General features: G+C 48.8%; 1 protein-coding gene across 4 annotated transcripts in view; it reads left to right on the forward strand.

The window, feature by feature from the left end:
* Positions 1-23,528, forward strand: part of NOD2 (nucleotide binding oligomerization domain containing 2) — a 45,585-nt gene that overhangs the window by 16,371 nt on the left and 5,686 nt on the right. For 2 of the 4 annotated variants that reach the window (XM_049864422.1, XM_049864424.1), the window contains exons 3-10: positions 1,073-1,178; positions 6,878-8,693; positions 13,707-13,790; positions 14,010-14,093; positions 15,263-15,346; positions 17,534-17,617; positions 18,429-18,512; positions 21,182-21,265. In XM_049864422.1, coding sequence (XP_049720379.1) covers positions 1,073-1,178; positions 6,878-8,693; positions 13,707-13,790; positions 14,010-14,093; positions 15,263-15,346; positions 17,534-17,617; positions 18,429-18,512; positions 21,182-21,265 — 2,426 coding nt within the window. Of the gene's footprint in view, positions 1-1,072; positions 1,179-1,200; positions 1,266-6,877; positions 8,694-13,706; positions 13,791-14,009; positions 14,094-15,262; positions 15,347-17,533; positions 17,618-18,428; positions 18,513-21,181; positions 21,266-23,528 lie in introns of those variants that run through there. The other 2 variants (XM_049864421.1, XM_049864423.1) reach the window with 2 other exon arrangements.

Raw genomic sequence — 23,528 nt, forward strand, 5'->3', positions numbered from 1 at the left:
TACCAGATGTCGAAGGCTTAGTATGAAAGAAAAAAAGAAATGTGAAATATCTCGTTAATTTTTTTATATTGGTTACAAAGTGAAATGATAATATTTTTGATATATTAAGTTAAAGAAAATGTATAGTTAAATGTAATTGCATTTGTTTAAAAAAAATTTTTTTTAAAGGCAGTTTTATTAGAAGAATTGGAGTCCCTGGGTGGTAATCAGTGTGCCTGGCTGATAACCTAAAGGTTGGAGGTTCAAGTCTACCAAGAGGTGCCTCGGAACAAAATCAGCCATTGAAAACCCTATGGAGCAAAGTTCTACTTGGACACACATGGGGTCACCATGAGTCAGGGTTGACTCCACAGCAGCTAATTATTGGAAAATTTAGAACTACACGTGTTTTGCATTTGTGTCTTGTGTTGCATTTCTATGGGACAGTGCTGGATACACCTTGAAGGCAGAGACAACAGAATTTGCTGATGGATTGCAGAGGAGAGACCTCAAGGGCCACACCAAAATCTTGAGGCTGAGTAAAGGGAAGACCAACGTTGACATTAGCCGAGATGAGGAAGGCTGTAGGTTTGATGCGTGTGTATGTGGGGGGGCTAGGAGTTCAGGTTTGGATACATGAAGTTCAAGATGTCTGTGAGGCACAGAGGTAGCAAGTGCAGGGTGGAGGGGAGCAGTCCAGGCTGGAGATCCAAGTTCGAGAGTCATAGCAGAGGTGACGTTTCAAGCCATGAGACTGAATGGAACATCCTTCTTCCAAATGATTTCCAGCTTCCAGGATCTATCGCTGTTACCACTTCTCTTGTTCTCTCTATCCGTGTAGCTTTCTGTCTTTTCAAAAAAAATATTCACCGTTTTAATGGATTTCACCAGGGCATCAGATTGAACCTATGTATTCAAGTCATCTCCAATATCGTATTGATTTCTTTAAGTTCATATTATTGTTTGGTTGTTTTTCTGTCATTTTATTGTGGTAGAAGAACAATGTCTATGACATTGAAGTTGTCAGTAGAAACCTTCCCACACCTCTCCATTAGCCTTTCTGAAAAAATAATGGCATTCAATTTTCCCATAGGCAAGAAGGCTGCTGGATCTTGCCACGGTGAAGACCAATGGATTGGCTGCCTTCCTTCTACAGCATGTTCAGGAATTACCAGTCCCATCGGCCCTGCCTTTTGAAGGTATATGTGCGTTCGTCTCAGTTTATCAGAAAGGAGAAGGAAGGCCATACAGACTCATGGTTAAGGGGAAAAACTCCACAGTGAGGCGTAAGTCTGTTAGAATCCCTCTCGCTGCCTATGCCAGCCCCCCGAGACCCAGCTTCCTCATACTAAGGATAATACCACATGTCCCACTGAGCTCTTGGGAGGATTAAGAGGATGAAAGCATTTAAAGTCAGCTGTCGCTGTGAGTTGGAATCAACTCGACAGCAACCGTTTATGGGGTTATCAGCTCTTATTATAGGTCCCTGGGTAACACAGACGGTTTGCTCTTAACCAAAGGTTCAAACCCACCAACCCGCACCAGAGAAGAAAGGCCTGGTGATCTGCTTCTGTAATGATTATAGCCAAGAAAACCCTATGGAGCAGCTCTACTCTGTGTCATATGGGTCACCATGAGTTGGAATCAACTCAACAGCAATGGGTTGGGTTGGGTTTTATTTTTTATCAGCTTTTATTACTTTCCACACTATGTAATGATAATTGGAGCCACCATGTATTATTAAAAGGCTATCTACTCGTTTCCCTTGCTATCTAAATTCTCATTATCCATACTAAAAAGATGTAGATAAAACATTTTTTTTAAAATAATAATATTTTATTGTGTTTTCAGTGAAGGTTTACCCAGCAGTTTAGGTTCCCATTCGGCAATTTCTACACAAATTGTTCAGTGACATTGGTTACATTCTTTACAATATATGAACATTTCTCATTATTTCCATTCTGGTTGTTTTATTTTCGTTAAACTAGTTTCCCTGCCCCTTTACATTCTCGTCTATGTTTTAAAGTAATGGTTGATAGTTTGGTCTTATATAGGTGATTGTCTAAAGGTGCACAGTACTGATGAGTGATATTCATTATTTTTTGAGCCAATTTATCGTTTAGCTATAAGATGACTTCATGAGTTAGTTTCAGTTCAAGGTTTGAATTGTATCTCAGGGCAATAGTCTTGAGGAGTCTTCCAGTCTCAACTAGTCCAGTAAGACTGTTTTTTTTTTTTTTTTAGGAATTCGAAGTTCTGTTTCACATTTTTTTCGTATTTTATCAGTATCCAGATATTGTGACCCTGATCATAATGGGCAGTAGTTGTAGCCAGGCACCATCTAGTTCTTCTGGTCTCAGGGTAGATGAGGCCATGGTTCATCTAGACTATTTGTCCTATAGACTAGTTTCTTCTTTGAGCCTTTGGTTTCCTTCTTTCTTTTTTGCTCTGGATGAGTAGAGACCAGTAAATACACCTTTTGAGACAGGGCTCGTGTTTCTTGATCTCTGAAATTAGCTACTCACAGGAACTCCAGAACCAAATGAATTTAGATAGCATGGTATCCCTCCATGCCCACGATCACCGTCCAGACTCAGCAATAGGAGAGGCTTGGAGAGCATAGCCACTGTACATAGCAGACATTCCTGCCCTTTGCAATAACCCCAAGAAGTAAGTGCTGTTATCTCCGCTTTACAGATGTGGAAATTGAGGCTGGGAGGTTAAGTGATGAGGGAGGGGCAGATGGGTCTGATTTTAGACAGGACGTATTTCTCTTATGTTGGGAGAAGGAACCTTCAGTTATAAATACAGGGTAACAGCCTGTCACTCTGAGCCTTGCATCCGCACTATTGTAAGGCAGGCCTATCAGCACGGAGGGCCGCTGAGCTGTGCATGATCCTGGCACATGGGTTTATCACCCTGATCCCTGCCCTCTGGACAGTGAGCAGCCCAGAGCAGGGTGAGGGGACAGATGGCAGGAAGCCTGTGCTTGGCAGTGTAGCGTGCACTGTCTCATGTAAGAAAGGAATGTACACATCAGTGTGTGGCAGGGATGTACAGCCCCAAGCCCAGGGCCCAGGCTAATAGGCTTGCTAATATCTGTGGTTGGTATCAACAAGTAGAGCTGGCCATCTGGGCACTGTAACTGTGCCATGCTGTAAGATCCCCCACACTTTTAAAGGTGATGATTGACATGTGTTTATTGTTTTTAAAATGAGAGAGAATTTTTCTGGAAAGTTTTGATATTATTGGTGATGGTTGGGAAACCTGCATTGGAAATCGGGGCACTGGAGGGGAAGTTATATATTTTATGGTCTCTATTCAGTACTCCTGGTATATCCGGAGAGCAGTAAAAGCAGCAGTGATCATCAGCTCTGGGAACAAAAGAGGAAGTGCAAACACAGGGCAGCTCTTCTTTATACGTACAACTTTGATATGCTAAGAGCCATCTGTGAAAACTATTTGGTAGCCTTTAAGTTGGGAGACCCTGGATGGTGCGAACAGCTAATGTGCTTGGCTGCTAACCGAAAGGTTGGCCGTTCCAGTCCACCCAGAGCCTCCTTGGAAGAAAGGCCTGGCAATCTTATTCTGAAATATCAGCCATCGAAAACTCTGTGGAGCACAGTTTTACTCTAACACACATGGGGTCGCCATGAGTCAGAGTCAACTCAAAGGCAACTGGCCGCCTTTGAATTGAGGACAAATGAGCCAAGTGGGCCCAGCTCAGCACTTGGTTGGGGCACTGAGACCTGTGATGGGGTGAACCACGCCCTGAGGTCCCACCACCGTGGGTCTCTGGACTAATGCTTCCCCATTTCCTGAAAGAGGAACTGAATCCCGTCACAGGAAGTGGTTTGCTCATGTTGGTATCAAGATAATAAGAAAAGCAGCAGGCGTCCTGTTCGCGAGAACTCTTGCTGGAGAGAAATGCATGAGGAGGATGAGAGAGTGGAGACAGGATCAGGGAATCGTGTCTGAGTACTCAGCCTGGGTTACCCGGGTGACCCCTCAGTTCCAGTTCCTTTGGGACTCCTTCTTGCTTCATGGGTGTTTGGCCAGGGGCTTCCATGGGCAGTTCTTTGCTGGGGGTGGCATCTAGAACTACAGAAAGCCAACCCCTTAGCAGGACTCAGAAGAGGCTGTCTGGGGAGAGGAGCCCTGGTATGACGGCCTAGGCTCTGCTGGCTGCCCGCCTACCCACCACTCCATGTGACTTTGGCAAGTCCCTTCCCCTCTCTGGGCTTGAGTCTTTGGGTCAATTCCTGAGAAGTAAAGACTCAGATGATCTTTGAGGTCCCTTCGCCTCTCTGGGCCTGAGTGTCCTGGTCAATTCCTGAGAAGTGAAGACTCAGATGATCTTTGAGGTCCCATCCAGACGCCAGCAGGAAGTGTAAACAGTTGGGGCCGTGACAAACTGGAGAGCAATGATGCCATCTGGGTGTGTGGTTCCTGTATTGCTAGATCTTACCTTATTTTTTCCAAGAGAAGCTTAATTAAGATGTGTATGGGAAATCCACGTGTCTTAGTTTCTCAGGGCTGGGAAGCAAACTGGATGGCACAATAAAGTTTTTAGAGAAACTATCTCTCAGTTCTGGAGGCCAAGGGTCCAAGATCAGGGTGTCGGCCATGCTGATTCCTTCTGAGAGCCCTGAGGGAGGATCTGTTCTATACCTATCTCCCAGCTTCCGGTAGCTCCAGGAGTTCCTTGGCTTGCAGCTTTACTGTCACATGGCCTCCTTCCTCTGTCTCTCTGTCTATTCTCCCCTTTAAAAAGGACATCACTCAGATAGGATTAGGGCCCACCCTACGCTGGTATAATCTCATGTTACCTTAATTAATAACATATTCAAAGACCCTATTTCCAAGCAAAGTCATGATATTTAGAACTTCGAAATATCTTTCTTGGGGGTGAGCACAATTCAACCCATAACACCATGGTTTTGAAAAGTTAGCAAGTAAGTGAGATTTTGAAAAAGTGCTGTGTGTACCATATACAAGATGCCTCGGGATCGGAGTGGTCCGTGGGCTGCCAGTTTGAGGCTTGCACCATTCACTTTCGCTCTGCACATTCTGCAGTTTGAGCTTGTGTTAGGCATTGTTGAACCTGTTGGAGACCTAGGATCCCTAGTCATCCACTCTCATCACTTCTTAACCTATTTGAGATTCTTATCCCTACTATTATTATGAGCCTGGTAATAATGTTTTATTATTCCAGTTATTCTTACAGTGAAGTTGCAATTAACTTTTATGTAAATCCATTCGCATTTTATATGATTCATTCTCTCAGTGAATCCCCCACCATGTTAGTTCTGTATTGCTGCTGTAACAAACTACCACAAACTTAGGGGCTTAATGCAAATTTGTTCTTATAGTTCTGTAGGTTAGAAATCCGACATGGGTCTCACTGGGCTAAAATCAGGTGTAGGTGGGAATATGCACCTTTCTGGAGGGTCTAGGGAAGGATTTGTTTCCTTGCCCTTTCCAGCTTCTAGAGGCCACCCACATTTCTTGGCTCCTGGCCCCTTTCCTCTGTCTTTGGAGCCAACGAAGTTGCATCTCTGAGCTGTTCTTCCTTAATCACCGCTGACTCTCCTCTCCTGCCTCCCTCTTCCACTTTTGAGGACCCTTGTGATTACAATGGGCTCACACAGAGAATCCAAGGTAATTTCTCCGTCTCATTGAACTTTATCACATTTGCAAAGTCCCTTTTGCCATGTAAGGTGACATAGTCATAGGCCCCAGGACATCTTTGGGGGTCCATTATTTTACCTATCATACCCATTGATAATAATGATCATAAAACACTATATATTGAGAGCTTAGGGAGCCCTGGTGGTGCAGTGGTTAAAGCACTAGGCTGCTAACTGAGAGGTTGGTGCTTCAAACCCACCAGCCAGTCCTTGGGAGAAAGATGTGGCAGTTGGCTTCCCTAAAGATTTACAGCCTTGGAAACCCTAGGGGGCAGTTCTGCTTTGTCCTATAGGGTCTCTATGAGTCAGAATTGACTACAGCAGTGGGTTTGAGTGAGTATCAAGAGCTTGCTCTGTGTCAGGCATTCTTTTCTAGTCTACGTTATTTCCTCCTGAAGCAATCCTACAAGGTGGATAAGGTCGTCGTCCCCATTTTTACAGATAAGAAGGCTGAAGCTCAGAAAGGTTAAGTGGCTTGTCCAAGTTAATGGTGGACCCAGGTTTCAAACTCAGGTGTGTTTAAGTTCAGAAGCTGGGCTCCTAAGCCCTTAAACCTTCTCCTTCTTTTTAGAAAGAGGCAGCTGAGGCTGAGTGGTGAAGGGACTTATCAATTAATGTGACAGGACCAACCTCAGACACAGGTCTTCTGACTCCCAGCCCAGTGCTCCCTCAAATCTTCTACAGCTGCTCCTGGTGTCAGTAATAATAATGACAGTAGCTAATTTCTTTCCAGCATTTACTTTGTGTTGGATACTCTGCTAAGCACAGGTCATAACCAGAAACCACTAACCAGTTGCCGTCTAGTTGACTTTGACTCATGGCGACCCCATGTGTGTCAGAGCAGAGCTGTGTTCCATAGGGTTTTCAATGGCTGATTTTTCAGAAGTAGATTGCCAGGCCTTTCTTCCGAGGTACTTCTGGGTGGGCTTAAATCTCCAAGCTTTCAGTTAGCAGCCGGGCATGCTAACCATTTATACCACCAAGAGATTCAGTGTTTGACACAGATTATCTTAGTTGATCCATGTAAGAACCTTATAAAGTAGGGACCATTATTTCTTCCACTCTATAGGTGAGCAAACTGAGGCTTAGAGAGATTACGTGACAGGCCTCAAAGTCCCCCAGCTTGTGAGTTCCCCTACGCAGCCCACTCTCTATTCAGGTCCCATGTTTGACATGGACCCCCTCATTTATCTTTTGCTGTCTCCCAGATGCCGCATGTAAGAAGTACATGTCCAAGCTGAAGAGCACGGTATCTGCTCAGTCTCGCTTCCTGAGTACCTATGATGGGGCGGAGAACCTTTGCCTAGAAGACATATACACGGAGAATGTCCTGGAGGTGCGGACGAATATCGGCATGGCCGGACCCCCTCAGCAGAGCCCGGCCACCCTGGGCCTGGAGGAGCTCTTCAGCTCCCAGGGCTGTCTCAATGAAGATGCAGACACGGTGCTGGTGGTGGGCGAGGCGGGCAGTGGCAAGAGCACACTCCTGCAGCAGCTGCACTTCCTGTGGGCTGCAGGCCGGGACTTCCAGGAGTTTCTCTTCGTCTTCCCATTCAGCTGCCGGCAGCTGCAGTGTGTGGCAAAACCCCTGTCGGTACGGACGCTGCTCTTTGAACACTGCTGCTGGCCCGACGTTGGCCAGCAGGATGTCTTCCAGTTCCTCCTTGACCACCCTGACCGCGTGCTGCTCACCTTTGATGGCTTCGACGAGTTCAGGTTCAGGTTCACCGATCGTGAGCGCCACTGCTCTCCGACCGACCCCACATCCGTCCAGAATCTGCTCTTCAACCTTCTGCAGGGCAACCTGCTGAAGAACGCCCGCAAGGTGCTGACCAGCCGTCCGGATGCGGTGACGGCCTTTCTCCGGAAGTACGTCTGCAGGGAGCTCCACCTCAGGGGCTTCTCGGAGGAGGGCATCGAGCTGTACATGCGGAGGCACCATCGGGAGCCGGGGGTGGCAGACCGTCTCATCTGCCTGCTCAAAGCCACCTCAGCCTTGCATGGTTTGTGCTACCTCCCTGTCTTCTCGTGGATCGTGTCCAGATGCCACCAGGAGCTGTTATTGCAGGGCGGGGGCTCCCTGAAGACCACCACGGACATGTACCTGCTGATCCTGCAGCACTTTCTGCTTCATACCTCCCCACCAGACACAGACCCCTGTGGCCCGGGTCCCAGCCTCCTTCGAGGCAGGCTCCCCACACTCCTGCGCCTGGGCCACCTGGCTCTCTGGGGCCTGGGCACGTGCTGCTATGTGTTCTCAGCCAAGCAGCTCCAGGCTGCACAGGTGGACACTGACGACATTGCCCTGGGCTTCCTGGTACGTGCCAAAAGCGTTGTACTGGGCAGCTCGGCGCCCCTGGAGTTCTTGCACATCACTTTCCAGTGCTTTTTTGCCGCGTTCTACCTCGTGTTAAGTTCTGACCTGCCGCCCACCACGCTCAGACACCTCTTTAATTGCTGCAGGACAGGTGGCTCTCTGCTGGCCAGGCTGCTGCCCGCATTATGCATCCAGCGCTCTGAGAGCAAGGAGAGCAGCGTGGTGGCTTGGCTGCAGAAGGCCGAGCCGCACAACCTCCAGATTACGGCGGCCTTCCTGGCAGGGCTGTTGTCCCGGGAGCACCGGGGCCTGCTGGCCGAGTGTCAGGCGTCCGAGAAGGCCCTGCTCCAGCGCCACACCTGCGCCCGGTGGTGTCTGGCCCGCAGCCTCCGCAAGTACTTCCACTCCATCCCGCCCGGCGTGCCGGGTGAGGCCAAGAGCATGCACGCCATGCCCGGCTTCCTCTGGCTCATCCGGAGCCTGTACGAGATGCAGGAGGAGCGGCTGGCCCGGGAGGCCGTGCGTGGGCTGGACGTTGAGCACCTGAAGCTGACGTTTTGTGGCGTGGGCCCCGCCGAGTGTGCGGCCCTGGCCTTTGCACTGCAGCACCTCCGGCAGCCCGTGGCCCTGCAGCTGGACTACAACTCTGTGGGTGACATCGGCGTGGAGCAGCTGCTGCCTTGCCTCGGTGTCTGCAAAGCTCTCTAGTGAGTGTTGCTGGGTGATGCCAGCGGAGTGTGGCAGGAATGCCACCGTGGAGGTGCAGGGGCTGGAGCACTGAGCTGGGGTCCAGGAGACCAGTCCAGCCCCAGCCAGTTCTGCTACCCCTCCTCTGGGCCAGACCAGGCCTTCCCCAGTCTGGGCCTTAGTTTTCCCCCCTCTACAATGTTTTTGTTAGCTGCCCTGGTGTTGATTATGTGATAACAGTGTTGTTGATGTTTACTGCCAGTGAGTCACTTCCAACTCCTGGTGACCTTATGTACAAAAGAAGGAAGTGCTGCCTGCTCCTTCGTCATCCTCGTGTCATTATGGCTTTTGTGTCAATCCATCTCACCAAGAGGGCCATCTCCCTCACCCTCGCTGGCCCTCTGTTTTATCAAACACTATGTCTTTCTCTAGCAATTGATCCCTCTTGATGACATGTCCAAAGCAAGCCAGTCAGACAGTATTCTGTTGTGGTCCATAAGTTTTCGTTGGCTAATTTTTTGAAGTAGATTGCCAGCCCTTTCTTCCTAGTCTGTCCTGGTCTGGAGGCACCACTGAAACCCATCCACCATGGGTCACCCTGCCGGTATTTGAAATATTTGAAATACTGGTGAAGCAGCTTCCAGCATCATAGCAATATGCAAGACACCATAGTATGACAAACTGACAGTGGGTGGTGGGTGATAACAGTATCTGTAACTTATTGAATGCATCCTGTGGGCCAGGCATGGTGCTGTGCACTTCCCAGAATTACCTCCTTGAATCTCTTCCACCACCCCGGACTGTAGGCAGGGGCATTATTATCCCTGTTATCCTCAGTGTAGGTCCCTGGGTAGTGCAAACAGTTTTCACTTGACTATTAACCTAAAGGCTGGCTGTTCAAACACACCTAGTGGCACTGTGGAAGAAAGACCTGGTGACCTGCTTATGTAAGAATTTTCCAAGAAAACCTTATGGAGCAGTTCTACTCTGTTGTCATGAGGGGTTGTCATGAGTCGGAATTGATTTGACAGCAACAGGTATCCTCAGTGGTAAGGCTCAGAGAAGCAAAGTAACTTGTTCAGGGTTGCACAGGAAACGGCAGAGCCAGAATTCAAAAATCAAATCTTTATGGTCACAGGCTCCCTGCTCCCCCCGAGTCAGCTGTGATCTGTGGATGGGCTTCAGGGGCTCTGTGTAAACCCTGAAGTCATGGCACAGTTTTGTGTAATATGTGACTGTCTTAGGATCTACCCCAGGTCAGAGGTGACTTGTGCCCTATCCAAGACTTTAAAATTCCATCGTGGTGGGAATTTCAGGATGCTGAGAGAGAAGGAGCCCCAGCGACACAGTGGTTAAGAGCTTGGCTGCTAACCAAAGGTCACCAGTTTGAAGCCATCACCTGCTCCTTGGAAACCCTAAGGGACAATCCTAGTCTGTCATATAGGTTGCTATGAGTCAGAATTGACTCAACGGCAGCGGGTTTGGTTTGGTTTTAGTGTGAGAGAGAGAAAGCAGCTGCAGAGTTGAAACTGACCTTCGGTTCCTTGCATAGGGCAGTGTTAAACACTATGGCATTATCCATGCTGCTTTCAGCTTCCTGTCTGAAAGGGTTTCCCCTTTGGAAGGCCTGTGCCTCAGCATGTCTTGGGACGGGCAGGGCAGAGAGCACGCCCAGCTCCCCAACTTCCCTGGCAGCCTTGAAAGGGAATGTCCTGATCCTTGTCTGTAACCTCTGAGAAAGCAGAAATTGTAGCTAAGAGTTGAAATCTACTCATAGCCTCCCAGGGTTTTTGGTCTACCCCAGATAACCTTATTTGATCCTAAACAAGGGACAGACTTCTTGATTATATTAAAACCAAAAACCAAACCCATTTCTGTCAAGTCGATTCTGACTCATAGTGACCCTATAGGACAGAGTAGAACTACCCCATAGGGTTTCCAAGGAGCGCCTGGTGGATTTGAACTGCTGACGTTTTGGCTAGCAGCTGAACTCTTAGCCACTAGGCCACCAGGGTTTCCCGTGATTATATTAGGATGGCATGTAGTCTGATGCAAAGCAGCAAGATCCTTTTCCTCTGGGGAGCAAACACATGGATCTCTACTAGAAACTGTTGTCAGCTAAATAGGAACCACGACCATAACTTTATAAATATAATGTAATAATAACGTTGTTGTTGCTAGGTGTCATGAGTTGGTTCTGACTCAGAGCAACCCTAGCTATGTACAACAGAAAGAAACACTGCCCGATTCTGAGCCATCACAGTTGTTGCTATGTTTGAGCCCATTGTTGCAGCCACCATGTCATTCCATCTTGTTTAGGGTCATCCTCTTTTTTGCTGACCCTCTACTTTACTAAGCAAATGATAACATAATATATATAACCTAGTTGCCGTGGAGTCAGTTCCAACTCACAGCGACCCCACCTGTGTCAGAGTAGAACTGTGCTCCATAGGATTTGCAGTGGCTGGTTTTTCAAAGCAGATTGCCAAGCCTTTCTTCCGAGGTGCCTCTAGGTGGACTTGAACCATCAGCCCTTTTGGGTAGCAGCAGAATGCATTAACCTTTTGCACCACCGGGGAACTCCATATTATAAATTATTAATATAAATATTATACATAATTAAGTTACTATATAATATGATACATATGAATAGTCCAGTCAGGGGCTTGGAGGAAACATGACACACTGAGAAATTGGATGATTTGAGGAGAGTTGACAAAGGGACTGCCAGCAAAGGTGTGGACAAGAGTCGGGAGAGCACGGAGGGACAGCACAGGCCCTGGGGTGGTCATGGCACCAGGGGGAGGATGGGAGTGGTGGTTAGAACCCTGAGACGAAGGCATGGAGGATACTGCCTGATAGGAACTGTGGCTGCGGCAACCTGGAAGGGCAGATCTGAGGGAATAAATCCCTCACTCGGCCCTCGCTCCTGCCTTCTGCCAGTGCTGAAGCCCAATAGGGGGCCAGAAACGTGGTCCATGTGGCTCAGCCTCCAGGACAGAAAGCAGGGGAGGTAAGGGGGAGAGTAGACCTGGCAGGGCCAACGGAGGATGACAAGCACAATACCCCCATTTCCCTAAGAGGGAAGAATCATGGTATTTTGACTTGGGAATTTTGGGACCTCTCTGTAGGGGCCCTTTTCCTGATAAAAATATGAATGTCCATTTTGTTGGGTAGTGGATTCATAGTTTTCACCAGGTTCTCAAAGGGGTCCCTGAAACCCAAGAGGCCAGGAGCCCCTGTGCTGGGTGACCCTCAGTGGCCACTCCACCCCTGGAATTCTCAAAGGGATCATCTCTCCTGGGTTAGGAATGCCCACGTGACCCCCACAGCCTACAGGAGGGCTGGGCAGAGGCTGGGGGTTAGTCTCTGTTTCAGGGTAGGGTGAGGGTGATCCGGTCCCAGTTCATGGGTCTCAGGCTGTAGTGTGCGAAGGTGCTGGTTGAGACACAGATTTCCTGGGCCTGCTCCCAGTGATTCCCATTCAGGAGGTCTGTTGTGCGGGCCTGGGAATCTGTATTTTTAACAAACATCCCTGGTGATTCTGAGACTGGTGGTCCAGAGGACACACAGAAAATACTAGTGTGCCTGAACCAGCTTGGCTTTTCATCAGCAACTGAAGTCCTTGACCAGGTTCTACACGTGTACACATGGCAGAATTGCTGACACTGTAGCAGGGGGCTGGTGGAAACAGCCATGAGGTTGCTGTGTGGGCATTTCCTGTGTGTGTGTGTGAAAGAGAGAGAGAGAGGGAGAGGGAGGGAGTGAGACTCCTCTCCCACAGCACTAAGCTGCTTCTCTCCCACTTGAGCTGTTGCCATGCCAACCGAAATCCTCAGCCTCCGGGAAACCCTGTACACACGTCTATAGGTCTCTTTAGACTCTGCGTCTGACTCTAGGGTGGTGGCCTTCAAAGTTTTTTGACTGCAGCCCACAGGGAGAGAGAGAGAGAGAGAGGATGCATGTAAAACTATAAACCGAAACTTCATGAAGTGATGTTACCTTATTACCTCTGACATGCTCTGCTCTTGGCTTCTGTTCTATTTCATTTAAAAGCAATGCTGCTCCGGACCGTCAAAATTGATTTCATGGCCCACTCCAAAAAAACAAAACAAAACAAATCCACTGCTGGCGAGTCGATTCCGACTCATAGCAACCCCGTTGGGGTTTCCAAGGCCGTAAATCTACGGAAGCAGACCGCCACATCTTTCTCCTGTGGAGCCCCTTGTGGTTTTGAACCGCCGGCCTTTCGGTTGGCAGTTGAACACTTTAACCACTGCATCACCAGGGCAGAGTGGGATCTGGAGCCAGGCTGCCTGGGCTCAAACCCTTCACTTGCTGTGAACCTTTCCCAAGTTACTTCACTTGTCTGGGCCTCAGTTTCCTTCTCCGTAAGGGATGTGAAAATAGTACCTACTACAAGAGGTTGTTGTGAGGATTAAATAAATTTACTGTTTGTGAAGTGCCAGGAGCCCTGGTGGAGCAGTGCTTAAGGCCTTGGATGTTAACGGAAAGATCAGTGGTTCGAAACCACCAGCCACTCCTTGGGAGAAAAATGTGGCAATCTGCTTCTGTAAAGATTTACAGCCTGGGAAACCCTATGGGGCAGTTCTACTCCATTAGACAGGGTCTCTATGAGTCGGAATCGACCCGATGGCAATGGGTGATTTGTGACATACTTAGAACAGCAGCCGGAACATAGATGCCAGCAACCCTGATTACAGGTAGCTCGTACCAGGCACCAGGTGTTCATAATGCTGCCAGCTTCTCTTTTACAGAGATGGAAACAGCACTTCAAATGAGATCAGTGACTTCTCCAAGGATTCTAGGGTTCTTTAGTGGGGTTTTGGGTCTCCATTTCCTGGACTGTTCCCCACCATGCTATACTGGTCAGTCACCTGGCCAAGGATGAGGGAGTCTCCACTTTTCCTGGGTGCTCAGTCCTTGCAGGCATTTCTTTGGGGAGGTTGTTCATTTTTTTCTACCTTTCTTACCAGCTCCACTTTCAAATGTGTTTCTTTTGTCTTTTTTAGCTTGCGGGACAACAATATCTCAGACCGAGGCATCTGCAAGCTCATTGAGCATGCTCTTCACTTCGAGCAGCTGCAGAAATTAGCGTAAGTCAGGCTAGACTGACTAAGTGGACACTGGGCCCCGCGCACCCAGCCTCACTCCAGGCCGGGGCAGGTGTGCAGGAGTAATGGGCTGGGCATGGGTGTTTGCGTGGCTGGAGGGTGCAGGGGGACTCCTGTTCTGAGGGAAGAGGCTGCCCTGCTTGGGTGGTCACTGTCCTTTGTTCCTTATCTCAATGTCTCCTCCCTCCCGGAACTTCCCAGCCTGTTCAACAACAAATTGACTGACGGCTGTGCACGCTCCATGGCCGAGCTACTTGCGCGCAAGCAGAACTTCTTGGCATTGAGGTAAGCCTTGGGCTTCCCTGTTCCCCAGAAATGGTTTTTCCCCAACAGCTGAGTCAGTCTGCGCCAGCTTCAGCCCTGGCTCGGTCCACACAGGGATCATGGCCTTCAGGCTGAATTCAGGTGCAGTGTGTCCTTTTGGGAGTCTGGTGGTGCGAAGGGTTAATGTGTTCGGCTGCTAACCAAAAGGTTGGAGGTTTGAGTCCTCCCAGAGGTGCCTCGGAGGAAAGGTCTGGTGATCTGTTTCTGAAAAATCACCCATTGAAAATCCTATGGGGCACAGTTCTACCCTGACACGCATGGGGTCGCCATGAGTCAGAGTCGACTTGATGGCAACTGTTTTTTGTTTTAAACTGGTCTCCTTTTGAGCAGGGTTTCTCTAATACTGTGACTTCCCCAGCAAACTTTGGACTGGTGCTCTGCCCTTTGACCTTTAGCCCTCATAGCTGAAGAAGTGTTCATGGGGATGACACCAGACTGGACAACATTTTGTTCTGTTGTGCGTGGAGTCACCAGAAGTTGCCTTCCCACTAACAACAACAGCTGCCTCCCTTGCTGAGATTCCCCTGGCCTGGCTGCTTTCCTGAGGCCCTCCCTCTCCAACTGCCCCTCCTGGGGCTGGCACGGAGCCCACCGGGAAGGCTCAGAGGATCCCTCCTTTCTGGCAGGCAAGCTCCCTCCCAGCTGCCTGGGCCTGCCCTGACTCCCTTCTAATAGGTTGATGCTGCCTGCAGCAACAGCAGCTCTGGGAAGCTGTAGGAGGCTCGCTGGGGTCTAGTGTCAGCAGGTGCTGAGACAGGAGATAAAGGTGGAGCAGCAAATCACCCTCCACAACCTGGCCTCGCCCTTCGGGAAAGCCACCTCCCAGGACAGCTGCCTACGGTGGCTCCTGCCTGTACCTGTCACGTTGCTGTGCACAGCAGCCCCTGCCCCTTTGCCTTTGCTGGTGGAAGATGACGGCGAGTTAGCAGTTACATAAGGTTGAGTAAGCTTGCCCAGCGTGTACAGCATGCACTACGCTGCCCCTGAGTGTGAGCACGGGTCCCACATCTGCAAGGAGAGGCCCCCACAGCTTTCTTCCCACGTGTCTCTGTCCAGGATGCCCTTTCCCACCGCACCCCGGGGGACTTCAGGGCATGAAGGTCCCTCAGCCTCCCCTGTCTTCCTTCCAGGCTGGGAAATAACCACATCACTGCTGTGGGGGCTGAGGTGCTGGCCCAGGGGCTCCGAGACAACTGCTCCCTCCAGTTTCTGGGGTAGGTTGGGCAGTGGGGTCGAGGGGCTGCATGGAGGGGCTTGGGCATTGGAGGACTTAGGGGCAGGTAAAGCTCTTCAGCCAGCAGCCCCTAGAGGTGCCCAGGCTACAGTGGGGAGGGTGAGCCAGGGAGAGAGTGGGTGGGCCTTGGCTGCTTCAGTGCTTTTTCTCCTGATAAACAGGAAGTTGAGGATGTCAGGGCTGGGGCAGGCAGGGCCCATGAGCTGGTGACAGGAAGCCCTCTGGTCCTTGGGCACTTAGGGCTGTGCGTCTCCGCTTTGGAATCACCTGGAAGCTTCTAAAGTACACCGTTGCCTGGGTCCCACCTATGACTAAAACCCATTCAATGGAAATACCTGGGTGTAAGGCCCAAATCAAAAAAAACAAACCCGTTGCCATTGAGTCAATTCTGACACATAGCAACCCTATAGGACAGATTAGAACTGCCCCATAGGGTTTCCAAGGTGTGGCTGGAGGATTTGAACTGCCAACCTTTTGGTTAGCAGCGAAGCTCTTAACCATGCACCAGCAAGGCTCCTCGACTCGACTGCAATCGGTGCGGGGCCCAGGCATCAGTGGTTTCGGAAAGCTCCCAGGGGAGGTGATGCCCAGGGTGAGAACCACGGACCTGGGGAAGAGAAGGAGGTGGGGAGGGTGGAGATGGACCCAGGGTGGCAGGAGCCTGTCCTGGGTCCTTCAGAGCCCTTGGTTGTGTGGGGCCCTATTAGGCTTATCAGGGAGGGGAGGGAGTCAGACTCAGGCTGAAAGGTTGGTCCTGTAGACTGCAGGGACCCAGATGGGCTTCCTCTATTTGCTGGCAGAGTAATTGCCCCCAGGGCTGCACCCAGGCAGTCCCTGAGAGTCCCTCTCCTGTCCTGTCACACCCTGGACCGGGATCCATTTGATAAGAACTGAGGGGTTTAGAATCTGAGACTGTTGGAAGCGAGAATAATCTTAGGGCCCAGGTGCTGTGACCCATTTTACAGGTAGGCAAGTTGCTGCCCACAAAGCACACTTTGATCCAGGAGCAGGATTCTTGCTAGAGAAATCAGCACCTTTTTCAAGCTTAGCGAGTAGCAGCACAGTGTCTACAACAAAGGTGGCCACAGCCCTACTATGCTATTTCCTGCTTCAGGTCGTGTCTAGGGTGTTCGTTTGTCTCGGAACACATATTTATTAAGGCACCTTCTCTGGACCAGGCACTGTGCTGAAAACGCCAAGCAGGGTCACTTGCATTTTTTTTTTTTTTATTTGTTTAACAATACATAATAAGCATCTTCATATTATTATGACCTTATTCCACTGGGTGGATGTCCGTGATCTATGTAAACGTCCTCTGTTGATTCTGTTCCTTGGAAACCCTATGGGGCAGTTCTACTCTGTCTTTTAGGGTTGCTACGCGTCAGAATTGACTGTACAGCAATGGGTTTTCTGTTGATCCACACTTAGGCTGTTTCCAGGTTGTTTTGCTATTTCAGCGTTGTATCCCTGGAGCCTGAAGCAGTGTTGGCACACGGCAAAAGCTCGATAAGCATTTACCGAGTGAGTGAAAGTGCAGGAAACGCCTTAGTTCAGCCATCTTTCTCACTGGTGCACATTTATATCTAGAGTAAATTTGCACATGTAAAATAGCTGGGTCAGAAGATTGGAGCTGGGTTCCACCTTTTTACCAAGTATACTTTCAAACTATCGTGGGTCAGAGGGGGTGACCCAGAAGGTGAAGGAAGCGGACATCGTGAAGGAATTAGGTATGTGAAGAAGGAGCAAGAGATAAAGAACTGGCTTGTAGAAGACGAGTTAGACTTGTCTGGGTGGCCCCAGAGGATAATTAAGGACCACAGGGTGGCAATTACCAGGATGCAGATCTGAAGAAATGTCAGGAAAAATGTTACAATCACGTGAGTTCCCTGTCTCTGGGGTTATGGGCTGGATGGGCCTCTGATATTCTCCAAGTTTGTGATCTAAAGCTATAGAAAAATTAGAGTGAAGTTTGGCCATCCAGCCAAAAAGATGAAGGCAGGTACACTGTACTGGTGGGAGACCCAGTGAGGCCTCTTTGGGACTGGGTGGTCCTGCTTCCCTGGCTGTGGCTGCAGACAGCAGGGCACACTGTTAGTGTATGCTTAGAATAGTGTTAGTGCATAGCAGGAGCTCGCTAACTATCTGTTGACTTTGTTGGTCTTTTCAGGTTCTGGGGCAACAGGGTGGGTGACAAGGGTGCCCAGGCCTTGGCTGAAGCCTTGAGTGACCATCAGAGCTTGAAGTGGCTCAGGTAAGCTAAGAGTGAGTCAGGGTGAGGAGGGAGGAGCTTGGGCCAGTTTTGAAGGTCTTTGAACTTCATTTTTACACTCCTGTGTTAGTCAGGGAAACCCTGGTGGCGTAGTGGTTAAGAACTATGGCTGCTAACCAAAAAGTTGGCAGTTTGAATCTACCAGGTGCTCCTTGGAAATTCTCTAGGGGTAGTTCTAGTCTGTCCTATAGGGTTGCTGTGAGTTGGAATCGATTCAATGGCAATGGGTTTTTATGTTAGTCAGGGAGCCCTGGTGACGCAGTATTTAAGAGCTCGGCTGCTATCCAAAGGTTGGCAGTTTGAATCCACCAGCCGCTCCTTGGAAACTCGATAGTGAAGTTCTGTTCTGTCTCATAGAGTCACTACGAGTTGGAATTGACTCAGCAGCAAGGGGTTTGGATGTTAGGCAGTGGGGTGAAGAATTTGAAGTTGAGGCTCTTGAATGTTTCTAAGTGACTTTGGAGATGTCCCTTCCCCTCTCAGAGATGAACCATGAAAGATGAATCATAAAATCATGCTTATGCTTGATTCCCTACTTGTGAATTGAAGACCTTGGGTTGAGCCAGATACATTGTACTTCAAGGGCCAACTCCAGTCCATTAATTTGGGAAGGATTCCAAGGCTGCATCTGGACGTAATGAGAAAGAGCCCTGTAATCAATTAGTGATGCCTAGAATGGAGCAGACGAGGAGAATGGGTTATGTGTGCTGTGCATTTTGCTCTCTGTGCATTTGTGCTTATCTTTGAGGTTCCTGCCTTCTCTGATGTGTTTTTGTTTCATGATCTTGCCCAGCCTGGTGGGGAACAGCATCGGCAGTGTGGGTGCCCAAGCTTTAGCACGGATGTTAGAAAAGAACATGGTACTGGAAGAGCTCTGGTGAGTTTGGGAAGTCCCTGGTCTGGGGAGGCAGGTAACTGCCTCATTTATGGAAGTGGTTGTATGAATAAAGCAGAGGTGGAGGATTGATTGATTGATTGTGTTTGCCTTTGTACATACTGAGTGGCATGCTGCTTACAGAGCCTGGCATATAGGTGGTAATTCTTTTTACTTAATTACTTAATTTGTTTGTTTTCTGCCTACGCGTGGCATAATGGCTAAAAGCACAGATGCTGGTATCAAGCAGACTGAGATTCAAGTCCTGGCTGTCGTTTGAGGCAGTTCTATAAAATCTCTGGGTCTCTGTTTTCTCACCTGTGAAATGAGGGTAAGAATGCTTCTGACGATTAAACATTGTTGTCAGAATTAAATGAGGTAATGTTTGTAAAGAGCTGGATATAGTTCCTGGCATTGGTGTAAGTGCTCCATAAATGTTAAATTATAATTGTAGCAGGACTACTGTGACGACTACTGCTATTACTACTAGTAATAATAATAGTAGTTTTGTAATTTTAAAGTGCATTTGAGTTCTAGATGTTAGAGTCAGTGGTCGTCTTGGAAGGTAGAATAACATTTTGGGGAAGTTGAAAAGATGAACCATGAATCATGCTTATGCTATGGATCTGAAGCTGATTCCAAGTTTTCCATCCTTCAGACTCCACTAGGATAGTTCCTCTGACATGTTCTGGAAAGTTCCAGACTATGTCAGGGACATAAAATGACGAATGTTTGATTTTTTTTCCAGGAAGCAGAAAGGCAGTGAAACATGAGCATTGTCGTAGAAAGGAGATTGTGGGTGGGCCTTGGCTGTTGGTGGGGCTTCAGGGTGAGTCAGGGTAAGGAGGGAGGAGCTTGGGCCAGTTCTGAAGGTCTTCGTTTATAGCCTGATTGGATTTTGCCACGGGAATTTCTTGGCAGAGGGGTACCTCACTGTGCATGTATCAGATATGGTTGCTTTAGGCTGAAAGCGATAGAAAACCTCTATCCGTAGAGATTGAACTGCCACCTGTCGGCCAGCATGTCATTCTTGGTAGATTATGTGTTGCCGTGATGCTGGAAGCTATGCCGTTGATTTTTTAGATACCAGCAGGGTCACCCATGGTGGACAGGTTTCAGTGGAACTTCCAGACTAAGACGGTCTAGGAAGAAAGGCCTGGCAACCTACTTCTGAAAATGAGTCAATGAAAATCCTCTGGATGGCAATAGAATATTGTCTGATATACTATTGGAAGATGAGCAACCTAGGTTGGAAGGCACTCAGAATACACAGTGGCTACAACAATGGACTCAAGCGTACCAAGGATCATGAAGGTGGTGCAGAAGCAGACAATGTTTTGTTCTGTTGTACATGGGGTGCCATGAGTCGGAGCTGACTCAATGACAACTGAGAACACCACCACAGTGGCTTAAACCAGTGAAGTGTTTATTTTGTCATGCCTGGAGGTAGGCAGCATAGGGCTGGCATGGGGGCTACATAAGGCCAGCAGGGGCCTGGACTCTCTGTCTTTTTCTCCGTTCCATCATCCTTAGCCTGTGGGTTCGTCCTCATGGTCATGGTTGATTGCCTCATGATCACAAAATCCCCACCTGCAGCACTACTCCCGTAATCCAGGGTTCAGTCTGTATGCTGGGAAGGGTAAAAGGTACAGAGCAGGTGGGTGTCTCCTCATTAAAAGCCATTCCCAGAAGCCCATCTGTCAAATTCCACTGTACCAAAGGCCTGGCTGCAATGGAGGCTGGGAAATGTAGTTTTCTCACCAGGTACATGGCTGCCCCAAATAAAATTACCAGTACCAGTTGCCATCAAGTCAGTTCTGACTCGTGGTGACCCCACGTGTGTCAGAGTAGAATTGTGCTGCATAGGGTTTTCAATGGCTGGTTTTTCGGAGGTAAATCACCAGGTTTTTCTTCCGAGATAGGTGGGCTCTGGGTGGATTCAAACTGCCAACCTTTTGGTTAGCAGCAGAGCATGTAAACTCTTTGTACCACCCAGGGACTTCCAAACAAAATTTGTTGCTAGGTGTCATTGAGTCGGTTCCAATTCATAGCAACCCTGTGTACAACAGAACAAAGTGCCGCCTGGTCCTGTGCCATCCTCACGGTCCTTGTTATGCTTGAGCCCATTGTTGTAGCCACTGTGTCAGTCCATCTCCTTGAGGGTCTTCCTCTTTTTCACTGATCCTCCACCAAGCATGATGTCCTGCTCCAGGGACTGATTCCTCCTGATAACATGTCCGAAGTACGTGAGACAAAGCCTCGCCATCCTTGCTTCCAGGGAGCACTCTGGCTGTACTTCTTCCAAGACAGATTTGTTCATTCTTCCAACAGTCCATGGTATATTCAGTATTCTTTGCCAACACCATAATTCAAAGGCGTCAATTTTCCTTTGGTCTTCCTCAAACAAAATGAGGCTCCCATAATAAGGAAGAAAGGCAAAATGTATTGGGTAGCTGGGCATGAGGGAATCTATTACGTAGAGGGGCCTTGGGGCGAATTCTCTTGCAACTGTGCCCCTGGAATTGAGAACACCCTGCTTTATCTGTTCCATAAGTTTGAATTCTCCGCTGCTGGATTTTCTAAATCTGGCCATATGGGTTAATCTTTATCGACATCATCCTCTGTAATAAGTGTTATCATATCAGTTGGATTTTCTCTCTTGTTCTTGCCAGCCTGGAGGAGAACCATCTCCATGATGAAGGTGTGTGTTTTCTCGCTGAAGGACTTAAGAGAAACTCAAGTTTGAAAGTCCTGAAGTAAGGAACTCTTAAGCAGGAGCTGGAGTAATAATGACCGGCTTGGTTGGGAGGGGGTGCTTCTGATTCAGAGATCTGGGTGGCTTCTCAGCCCGGGTAGCTCACATGAGGTGGCCTGGTAGAAAACAGCTTCTGTTGGTCAAGCACAAGCAGGTTTTTCAGAGGTGGTCCCAGAAAACAGATGGGAGATAGTGAAGTGGGGCAGAAAAGGAAGGCAGCCAAGAAAGAATGTGTTATCATTATGGCAGGCAACTTGGGCTCACTTGGAGGTCCCTGCTGGGGAAATTGGGGAGCCAGTATAGAACATGCCTGGTTACCTGCCCACCTGAGGGGTGAGAAGGATGGGGTATTTATCCATCAACTGCCTGTGCGTGCTACGCTGAAGTGTGCTTGTGGAACGTGAACTACTTGGCACTTGCGGCTTGCCCTGTACCTGGGTGAGCTTGCCCCTGGGGTCAGAAGAAAGGCCTAAGGCAGAGAGTGGCAGGTGTTCCTGGCAAGCAGCCCTCAGAGTTAGTGGTGAAACCGGAGGGAATATGGGTGGGTTTGCTGACAGCGTCTGCTACGTGGCTCCTGGGAAATGCCCTTCTGCCTCTCCAGGGACCAGCTCTGGCTCAGGCAGGACTCTTCAGATGATCGTCTTGTTGCATTGTGCATGCATGAATGCACACGTGTGTTTATTTATGCGTGCACGGCTTTCCTAATTCATCACGCATGCATACATTCATTTATGCATAGGTGCGTGCACTTGTATATTCATACAAGCAATGTTTCTTAAGCACCCATTCTGTGCCAGGTGTTGCGTGAGGCACGGGAGATAACAGGGATAAAAGGACAGAGCAGGCCCCTGCTCACCTGGCTCTTAAATTCTAATGATGGATGCAGGTAATGAGCAAGTAACCAAGCAAACAAGAGCATTTCTGATGGTAATAAGGGTTAAAGAGAGACTTCCAAGGGGGAGATGTGACTGTGTGGCTGGAGAGGGCGGGGTCGCTACTGCTCAGGCGGGGTCTGTCTGCAAAGGTGGCATTTGAGTTCAGGCCTGAATAACTCAAGGTGCCCACCGTGCTGAGGTCTCAAGAAAAGGTATTCCAGGTGGCGGGAACAGCATGTGCAAAGGCCCTGGGGCAGAAATAAACTTGGTGGTTTTGAGAACAGAAAGAGAGCTTGTGTGGTTGGAATAGAGTGGTCGGGGAGTGGAAGCGAGAGGGAAGAGGCAAGCAGAGTGGGCCTCATAGGCCTCAGAGCAGTGGAAGGATGTTGGGTTTTATTCCAAGGACATTGGGAAGCCTTTGGAGGGCTTTTTTTTTTTTTACATTTTATTTTCATTGTGGTGAAATATATATAGGAAAATGTTTGCCATTCTGGCCATTTTAAGTGCACGATTCAGTGACATTCATTCATTCACCATGTTGTACAACCATGACCACTATCCATTTTCAAATGTTTCTCATCCCCCTAAATAAAAACTCAGACCCCTTAAGTAACCAACTCCCCACCTCCTTCTCCCCAAGCCCCTGGTAACGACTAAGAAACTTTCATCTCCGCATTTGCCTGTTCTCAGTATTTCATATAAGTGGGGTCATACGATATTTGATCTTTTCTGTCTGACTTATTTCTCTCAACCTAATGTTTCCAAGGTTCATCCATGTTGCACCACGTATCAGTACTCCCGTTTTCTTTACGGCTGAGTAATATTCCGTTTTATGCATGTACCACGTGTTTATCTGTGCATCTGTTTTGATGGACACTTGGGTTGTTTTTAACTCTTGGCTATGGTGAAGGATGCTGCAGTGAACATTAGTGGATGCCCTTTGGACGGTTTTAATCAGGGGAGAAACATGATCTGATTTATATCAGAAACCAGTCATTTCTGCCTCTTGGAGCAGAGTGGATTGACAAGGGTTCAGATGGGGGCATGGAGACCAGTCAGGAGGCTCCTGCAGTCTTCCGGGTGAATGAGGGAGGAGGCTTGAATCCAGCCAAGGGCAGCGGAGAAACCTGGTTAGATAGCAGGAGCTTATGGAAGGCTTGCTGGGTTAGGAGTAGTGTTGATGGGGGAGCGATTGGGGGTCCTGTGGTGGTGGACTCGGTGGACAGGGGCCCAGCAACGTATATAGTGCCTATGACAAGCACTAGAATGGCACCCTTGTCCAAACATTCTGTCACAGAAATTTAGGTACCAAATTCGGTTGTCAGACTGCTGTTTTGGCTTTTGTATGCACTGATGACGAGCACACTTGAGGAAGGCCATTGGGTAGCA

The sequence above is a fragment of the Elephas maximus genome, chromosome 21, assembly GCF_024166365.1.
Source record: "Elephas maximus indicus isolate mEleMax1 chromosome 21, mEleMax1 primary haplotype, whole genome shotgun sequence".
Lineage (NCBI taxonomy): Eukaryota > Metazoa > Chordata > Mammalia > Proboscidea > Elephantidae > Elephas > Elephas maximus.